The 8,533-nt window shown below is 42.5% G+C and overlaps 3 protein-coding genes and 1 long non-coding RNA gene across 8 annotated transcripts in view; 3 read left to right on the top strand and 1 right to left on the bottom strand.

The window, feature by feature from the left end:
- LOC131890387 (tachykinin-like peptides receptor 86C) overlaps positions 1–1,680 on the top strand; it is a 21,697-nt gene extending 20,017 nt beyond the window's left edge. For all 4 annotated transcript variants that reach the window (XM_059239728.1, XM_059239727.1, XM_059239729.1 and 1 more), the window contains one exon: positions 1,003–1,680. In XM_059239728.1, the coding sequence (XP_059095711.1) occupies positions 1,003–1,246 (244 nt within the window). In that variant the 3' untranslated portion in view covers positions 1,247–1,680. The remainder of the gene's footprint in view (positions 1–1,002) is intronic.
- A 1,876-nt stretch (positions 1,681–3,556) lies between these two features.
- LOC131890390 (uncharacterized) lies at positions 3,557–5,136 on the top strand. Its single transcript, XM_059239731.1, has 3 exons — positions 3,557–3,846; positions 3,929–4,064; positions 4,126–5,136. Exons 1-3 carry the CDS (start codon positions 3,676–3,678, stop codon positions 4,674–4,676), a joined length of 858 nt encoding a protein of 285 aa, XP_059095714.1. The 5' UTR covers positions 3,557–3,675; the 3' UTR covers positions 4,677–5,136.
- Positions 4,993–8,533, bottom strand: part of LOC131890389 (uncharacterized) — a 14,155-nt gene continuing 10,614 nt past the window's right edge. Inside the window, exons 3-7 of the mRNA XM_059239730.1 lie at positions 6,878–7,098; positions 6,436–6,481; positions 6,200–6,355; positions 5,880–6,132; positions 4,993–5,801 (exon numbers count right to left, since the gene is read on the bottom strand). Coding sequence (XP_059095713.1) covers positions 5,740–5,801; positions 5,880–6,132; positions 6,200–6,355; positions 6,436–6,481; positions 6,878–7,098 — 738 coding nt within the window. The 3' untranslated portion in view covers positions 4,993–5,739. The remainder of the gene's footprint in view (positions 5,802–5,879; positions 6,133–6,199; positions 6,356–6,435; positions 6,482–6,877; positions 7,099–8,533) is intronic.
- The window catches only part of LOC131890391 (uncharacterized), a 3,302-nt gene continuing 2,532 nt past the window's right edge, over positions 7,764–8,533 (top strand). For both annotated transcript variants that reach the window (XR_009374307.1, XR_009374308.1), the window contains exon 1: positions 7,764–8,298. This is a non-coding gene — a long non-coding RNA (uncharacterized LOC131890391). The remainder of the gene's footprint in view (positions 8,299–8,533) is intronic.

Genomic DNA, 8,533 nt, shown 5'->3' with positions numbered 1-8,533 from the left:
GCGCATTGGATGTTGCAAACTGCAAATTTTTGCCTTTCGTTCTCGTTTTGTTTCAACAGGGAATAGTAATCGCTGCAATGCATGAAGCGTTTGTCAATATTTTCAAGCCACTTTTGCATCATGATTTTTGATCCGCCGTTGGCCTGGAGTTGGTGGGTTCGAATATTAATTGTAATTAAGTATCTAATCTTCCTTTCAAATCGTTTCTTCCCTTGTAAAATGATCCCAAACTCTTTATACCCCCTCATGGGAGGTTTGGGTAGAAGTGACAAAAAAAAATAATCTCCCACAATCTCGCAAACAAATTGAAAAATAGATGTTGCGTGCTTGTCATTGTAACTTTATTACTTTTACGAGAGACTCCGGCCCCAAACAACTCTCTTTGAAAAGAAAGGCACTTCTTAGCATGAATAAGCGCAAAAAATGCCAACAAGGTCGATCGAATTCAAAAACCGTCTGTGCTGTAGATACAAGTTATTTTGTACTGAATAGCCTTCGAAATTCGTAAATCAATACTTGGATCATGAGTCAATGAACCCCTGCCAACATCACATACCATCACTCGAGCAAATGTTTTTATAGAACGAAATTTTAACCACAGTACTCGCTTGGATCTTGGAGCAATTGTCCAATTACTTATCTGGAGGCGTGTCTGGGCCTAACTTCGGCACGTTTCTTTTACAAATCTAAAATTTATCATTTAGCTTTACAGGCAGCTTTGAAATATTTTCAGATGTCCGACTAACATTAAAATAAGATTTTCAGTCACATCATCCCTAAATGGAGCCAAAATGGGGCAAACATCAAGGCTTGAAAATTCACATATTTTGCCACACTGAAATCGAAAAAACGTTTGGTTCCATCTACCGGTGGTAATCAAAAAAAAAATTGATTAAACATCACAATAGTACGGGGCAAATCTCGTCTGCTTGTTTAAAGTGCTTTAAATACTTTAAGCAGCCCTGCGTATCCAAAGTCAATATCCAATATGTTTGCTTTCAGATTCAGACATTACTACACCTACATCCTGACCTTCCGGTTTCTGCACCCACAACGGCCGTCAGCCACCACGGGTCTCCTTCTGGCCTCGACCATGTCGTTCCACATGACGACCAAAATTGTCAAAACCAACCCCAACGAGTTCCAACCACATGCAGTGGTTCCAGCCAAACAGGATGCTTCCACATCCACTCGACCCTGTTCATACAAAAGCCGACGCTCCCAAAAGCTCCCGTTGAGTCGTTAGGGACTTGACCGACCGACTTCCCGTTACTCAAAGCACGCTTCACTTTGCCTGAAAAGATTGATGGGCATTAAATTATCCCTCTCATTTGTCCACGCATTTGTTGTCTTATTAGTAGATATTCATTTTAGTCATGCTCTCTCGACAACTTGAAATTGGATAGGTGCATGCCAATTTTTGGGCGGTTGGCACTTTCGGCACATTCATTCAAATATTCAAATTGGGGAGTGAAACTCGAGTCGAAATTTCTAGATGGGTTTGCTAATAGAAGGAGATGAATGGAAAGACCTGCGGTCGCCGAGTTATCTATTGGAGCCTTTGTCCTCCTCCTTTTTTAAAGTTGACCTTTCAAGTCTTTTTGCCATTTTGGTCGCGGTCACACAACCTTTTTTAGCTCTAAAACTGATCTCATTCCTTTGCATCGGTTAAAAGCCCAAGAATCAAGAGCAAAAACAAACCGAAAGTAATTGGCTTTTCAAATTATAAAAATGACTTAAATAAGTCTCACCACTTTGGTCCAACAATCTAGGCTCACAAAAACAAAAAAAATAAGTCAACATTAAAATTGCTTGAATCGTTTTTAGATGTCTTCTTTGCTCAATATGCTTTCACTGGCTTTATACCTGAGACGACTGTTTTTTTTCTCAAAAAGTTCTTCTTCAAAAAGTTGGAGCGAATGGTTATTTCAATAACCATTTTTAAGATAACTTCTGGTTTTTGCGTCAAGTATAAGCAAAAGTGATCCATTATTAAAGTTCTTTTTCATTTTTTGGGACCGCCATGTGAACGCTAAAAAGACTGGTGTTCAATTGAGTTCTTTGAGTACTTGACTCTGGAAGATCTATGCTTGGTCATGACGTTTACGTTACTTGAACAAAAATGTCTTCTAATCTCAAGCTTTTTGGCTCAGAAAACGTTTTTTTGGGGGGAGGGGGGCATGTTTGCATGCACCGCATAGATATCCGAACTAATTCATCATTACGTTGTTCGTACTTTGTTCACACAGTAATTCTTTATTTGTCATAGATCCCTCTAATATTTGCCCATGATAGTCTGTATGGACTTGCAATTATTTGACATTTTTGGTAACTTTTTGGTTATTTAACAATATATATTGTGATGGGAAAATTCTACCCCCTCTCGCATTTCCAAATTTTTTTTTCCACACGAAAAGCAAAGGCTACAGTTTCCAAAAAGGATGAACAAGCGATGAAAGATACTAAACGGAGTTGAGCCTAGCGAAGGCACAATGACAATTGAATGAAACAGATAGAAGAGTAGACTCTATCAATGCATATTATATCAAAAGAGTATGAATAGAGCGCAATATAGTATCAACATAGACGCATAATTGGCTCATGGCATAGACTGGAACAAGTTTAGTGGAAACGAGATAAATTAAGAGGTAATGAACAGCCATTGCAAATGCAAGAAAGAAAGGGAATATTATGAAAATGTTGGTCACAGCTATGGAATGGAAAAAATCCGACTTTGATTACAGTGCACCTTCACGTTATGATATTTTAATGACAACGAGAATGAGATGCATACCCCCGATGCATTATGAAAATTGTAATGCTTGATTCCAGTGGTCTATGGCTTGATGTATACCACTCAACGCCCATGGACTACGGTACAAATTATCATTTATCCAATTTTCATCAACTTACTCTTTTACACCTTTTCACGAGGGGCATTTTATTGAGCCTGAAGTATTATATCTCAGGGCCTAGGGTCATGGACTACTACTTGCTGTAATCAAGTTAGAAATGGAAATAGTAACGCATCTTTGGGAAATCAACTTGCTCAACCTCGTTGAAAAGAGGTGTCCCCGGTAGAAAGGACCATATCCGAATGAAAGTAAACCATTTCGCAAAGGAAAAAAGACCTTCTCTCGGAACCGGAGGAAAATTGAACCATCATAGCTAAGCATTTGCAATGAATACCATGCCGAAAGTGGCGGCAGCTTCGTCCCCTGTATTCAGAGGGAAGCTAGTGTGCACTTCCCAAATTGACCATGGAACATCGATACGCATGATAATGAACCTGCCAATAAATGTAAAATATGGCCAAAAAAGAGCGTGAAGCTTTGGATCCAATACTACCACGTGCCTACCGCAAATGGACGTACGTATTCTCGCCGCTGCTTGGTCGCTCATTGATTGCCAGAGACTCTCTCTAATCTTCTTAGAAACCCTCCCACTTTTCCTACTCCTTCACACCCAAAGATTGTGGAGTCATCATTGATGAAACAAGTTTTTCGGTCCGTCCGTGTGACTGATGCTAGGAAGCTTTCTCCCCCCATATTGACCACAACATTCCCGTCTGATAAAACCCCGCATTCGTGAATGTCCCAGTGTTTCGTTGCAGCTAACTTAACTTAGCTTAACCGAACACCTCAAAGTTACATTTTAAATTTCTCTGGAGTGAAAATGAAGAGATCCTTGGTGTTCTTGTGCTTGGTATTTGGTTTAGTTTGGCAAAGTGGAGCCTGTCAAGGTGCCTCCAACTCTTCAAATGTCAGCTTGTCTTACCAGACTGATTACGCTTGGCTGGAACTCACTCGAAGTCTGCCAATAAAACTGACTCTCTTCAAAGTCGAGGTAATTGATATGAAATACCCACGCCTACATGTATGTTCCACTGGATTGAGTGCAGTGAGGCTTTATTAATCGTTTCTTTCAGGACAATGCTGCCCAAGTAGAGGTTGGAACGATTGATATTGCCACCAACGCCACGGATGTTCAAGGAGATATCTCGCAGCAATCCGAAACAGAGTCACTACATTCTTTGGACATCCACTTTGACCACCACCAATCCGGTATGAATTGAAAAGCGTAACTTAGAAGCCACCCGGGTTGATTTTGTTCCACTTCTTGCAGGGACTGGAGTCGACCTGGACAAATTGAAGATCCATTTGGAAATAACGAGTTTCAAGAACACTTCAAAATGGGAATTATCCAGTATGAACTTGGAATTCCAGGGAAAACGCACGTCCAATTGTTCATCGAGTTGTGATCTGAACTCCTCCAACGATATCATCGTGGCTCCAAAGCCGGGGTACACCTCTAATCCGGCAGACAAGATCTGCACAAAGGGATACACCATTTGTGCAGCCAAGACCTTGGCATGGACTTGCTATGACCAGACTCTTCAACCCCGGGTTTTGAATGAGACCCAATACGTCTTTGGGATTAGCATGTTTGGCATGAGATTGCAGCCCTTCTATGGCGTCAATGACACCGTCCAGAGGTTTGGATATCGTTGGGACTGTGATCCACTTATCAGTGTGGCCCTTTGGCAAGGACTCTTGGTATCCTTGTTCCTCATCATGGTCACGATTTGGGGGTTCTCTTTCCTGAACTCGGCCAAGACTCCTGCTAGATTTGATAACCCAAAGGACAAATCCATCTCGGTTCCTCAGACAGAATAGAATGAGAAGGGAAGCAGACCAGAATTTGTTCTCGAAAAAAGGACGGTCTTTGAAGCGTGGAATGTTGATTCTCTTTCAAGTATTTTCTTTCCATTCAAGACAGAAATTGACCGGTTCCACCCAGGACACTCTCTCTTGGAAAAACTGAATTATTCCCCTGTTTAAAGTCCACATTCAAGCTTGTTTACATTGGGGATCTAAGTGACCAAGAAACGCTTTTCACTGGCTGTTCCCTCCCCTCTCCTCCCTCCTCTTTTCATCCCAGTATCCATATGCACACATATCAAGTGATCGATACCCTCTTGGAACCATGGTGTGAACACTCTATAAAGACATTTATTCTTCTAGACCAAATATGATTGACAATGTATCATTTTAGTTATTTTTCAATTGTAGAATCTATTAGTATCATTATTATATATAATATGTAATCAAGATTAGAAGGTGCACAACAGTTCTATTATTTGTGATATGTTTTTAAGAGGGGGTGGAGAGGGGTGTTGAAATTGGGAGTTGGGTTGGCCATTGTAACCAAAGACCTGATCAGCACTGTTCATACTAACGCAGGGAAAATTATTGCACTATTTGTCGTTCTGAACCTTCTTTTGTCCTTTCATTCGTCTGAAACACAACAGAGCATTGCCACTCACTCACTTCTTACATATTTTCTGACCCCAGTCATGTTCCTTGGCCTTTGTCCACCTGGATTTGGGAATTTGCCTTGAACAGACAGCACATAGCACATTTCCGGTTCATGACAAGACAGAGGTGAGCAGAACTAGAACTTGGCCAGGGTGACCACTTTGTCTCTTTGGAACTCGTGGACGCAAGGTGACGTTGCGTTTGTTTCTTGCTACACATGACCGAAGACAGCGAAGACACACTAAATCGAATACGAGTACAATGTTGATTTGGGTCACTCTGTCTCGGCCTTTGAGAGGGTTCCAAAGTTTTGGTCATGAACTGCGAAAAGGTCATATAACATGTGGCATTATTGCCCTTTCTCCTCTATTTTATGTCCAGGAAAATAGGGCGCCATTTATGGCTGAGTAATGGCTCCATCCTAGAGGCACCGAGAGTGGAATGTGGCGAGAGAGGCGAACAAAGCAAATATCCAGAATCGGACTGCAAGAGAAATCGGAAGAACAAATCAGATTCACGTTAGATGAGTGAGAGATCATGGTTGTATGCGCGTGTACTTACCACCACCAGTGTCTAATCTTGAGCTGGCATTGGCGGACCTCCACCAATTGCCGGATCGGGCGGGTTGTTCCCGCGGCGCCACGGGGATTTTCTCCTGGAAGCTCTGCCAATAGACCGATCCAATGGATGACCTGCACTCCAATTTGAGTTCGCCCAAGTGATGGGGCTTGACTTTGAAAATCAATCCCAGGATGGAGGTCTCCAACCCATCGGGCTCCACGCGAGGCTGATACTCTCTGAGCTCGGCCTGCAACTGCAAATGAGAAGAGGAGGATTTCTTTCAATGGGGAAGTCGTAAATTTCCATCAATGTCCACTTACCATCTCTGAGGGCATTCTCCTGACCCCACTGTCAGTCTTCCAATATCCACCATCTCGATATCCACCACCACCACCACCACTACCACCACCATCACGCTGGTAGTTGGTTCTTTGGACTCCATGGTGATCACCGAATGTCTCAAAGATCGGAGTGACCTGAATGGTAAAATGGGCGACTGGCATTAACCTCTGAAGTGTGAAATTAATTCCCCCCTTCCTTTGGCCGGCTAACTCACCTCTTGATCATTCACTTTCCAAGTTAATGAAGCCGCCGGTTTTGACCTGTTTGGGTGGGGAGAGAACAGGGATTTTAAGCCCGACAAGAATTGACCTTTTGCTTAAGGAGAAGTAAAAGCGAAATAAAATATTCAAGGCGGCTGTGGATCATGCTGGATGGAGTAAGGGACCGGGTCCAATTTACAGCTCCATTGGGGGCCATGGCTCATACTAAATCGAGAGCTCCTAATACGCACAACGCTCGGCGGATGAATGAAATGTTGATCGATACAAATGTCGTAATGCCGCTCGAACTGATCTTTTCAGTGCCTCCAAATTGAAAGAGCAAGAGGCTTCAACCATAGAAAAAACTCATTGTGAAATTCCTCTCTTCCTTTTGAATATCAACTCATTCCCAGACAGATTTCTTGTGGAGCCATTGTAAATGTATGACATAATTACCCGTAAGAATAGCATGTGACGTTCACAACGTCGCCCACTTGATATTTAGGGCGTGCCCCGACAATTTCCGCCTTAGAAGGAATGACCACGACCACCATGTCCTGCTTTCCGGATTTGGTCCGAAAATTGGGAGCCTCGGCACTGACCTCACATTTGTACGTGCCCGCAGAATCGAGAGTGAGGTTTCGAAGAACCACCTTTTCTCGACTGGATCGATGTCTCTGGAAAAGAGAAGGCAGGATGATGGTTGAGGGGTCAATTAGGTCGCTTTCTTCTGAAAGCTAAGAGCTTTGAGATGAGTTTTTTTTAAATCCAAAAATGTGCGTTCCAGGAACTTTTCCAAAGTAATCCGCTCGCTTCGTCCAACGCTCAAAGAGCATTTTAAATTGAGAGTCTGTTTTCACGCTTGCCTACTTTACTCGAATTGACCACTTTTCAAAACGAATCTATTCCTCGTTCATGGAGGAAAAGAGCCAATGTGGCTTGGCTAGCAAAGCCAGTCTAAAATTGGAGAGGTTAATTAGAGGGTCCAAATTGTAATAGGAAATCTTTCCATGAGGATCAAGAGTGGTTCAAGTTCGTTGTTCGCTGAATCCTCGAGAAAGAGAGCTTCCGGGTTTTCAGGGAGTTTAAATTTTGCATCGAGCAAGTTTCCACTCTTTTTCTTACTTGAACTTTCGGACAACTTTATCCTGCATGTTCAACGAGTAACCTCTTTAGAGTCATGAGGGGATCAAGAAACACTTCATATTGTGCACTCTGTACAAGAACCACTGTCAAGAAGAAGAGGAAAAAAAATACCGAGACACATAGATTACCCTAGCACTTGCTTCCCGGTGTCTATATCAAATCTAAATTTGGCCTAACTTTGCGGTTCGGCAGTGCATTTTTGTTCCCTCGTGAAATAGAACGGATGAGGGTGTGCTTGTTCACGTATTTTCTCTAATACCCTTAAGTTGCACAACCGTTGTTCGAGGAGTTGGAACAATTCGCGCAGTGGATATTTTAACAGAGGGTTTTACAAGTTTAATCCAATCAAAGGTTAGAGAGAAGCCAAAGATCAGTGCCATCAGGAGAGGACAGAGTCAAATTTGGTGGGGGATCATCGTTTCAATGAACTTCTTGTCGAACTTCCTCCAAATCCTTCCTCCCTAAGCGAGCGAGCCGAAAGCCATTCCCATAAAATGTGCGGGCAGGAAGTGCAAAAACTGGAATATTTTAAGCCAATGTCTATGCATCGATTTGTACTATTACCTGGATACTGATCACAAATGCATGCAGTCTTCGTGGCATTTCTCACAACGTGAATAGGAACGATCAATGTCAAGAAATGGCAAAAGAAAAGTCCGCCGCCGACTTGCAGAGGCTTCCTGGGAATTACACTCGACGGTACCACATTCGACATAGAGCATATACTTAATGTAAGTACAGAAGCATACATAGAAGGCACTTGAGCCAATTGAGTTCAACTGTACAGTCGACGTCGATAGAGTGGGGTCGAATATGTGCTTGACATTCTTGACATTGGCTGGAAATTGTGGCAGTTTTGGAACCCAAGTCAGGTCAAAGATGAGACGAGATAAAAACACAAACTTGGTCTGTCTCTTAAGACTGAAGGGGGGGGGTCAAAAGAGAGTTTTGATGTCCTCAAACTTT

The sequence above is a fragment of the Tigriopus californicus genome, chromosome 11 (genome assembly GCF_007210705.1).
Source record: "Tigriopus californicus strain San Diego chromosome 11, Tcal_SD_v2.1, whole genome shotgun sequence".
In the NCBI taxonomy this organism is placed as follows: Eukaryota; Metazoa; Arthropoda; class Copepoda; order Harpacticoida; family Harpacticidae; genus Tigriopus; species Tigriopus californicus.
Note: the sequence above shows the minus strand (reverse complement) of the source record. Positions and strands in the feature narration are given on the sequence as shown.

What these genes read in the sequence shown, in the direction of transcription:
- LOC131890390 (XM_059239731.1), top strand. Translation starts at nt 3,676, where the DNA reads ATGAAGAGATCCTTGGTGTTCTTGTGCTTGGTATTTGGTTTAGTTTGG. An exon ending in TGACTCTCTTCAAAGTCGAG is followed by an intron (nt 3,847 to 3,928) that starts GTAATTGATATG and finishes CGTTTCTTTCAG; the next exon opens with GACAATGCTGCCCAAGTAGA. An exon ending in CTTTGACCACCACCAATCCG is followed by an intron (nt 4,065 to 4,125) that starts GTATGAATTGAA and finishes CACTTCTTGCAG; the next exon opens with GGACTGGAGTCGACCTGGAC.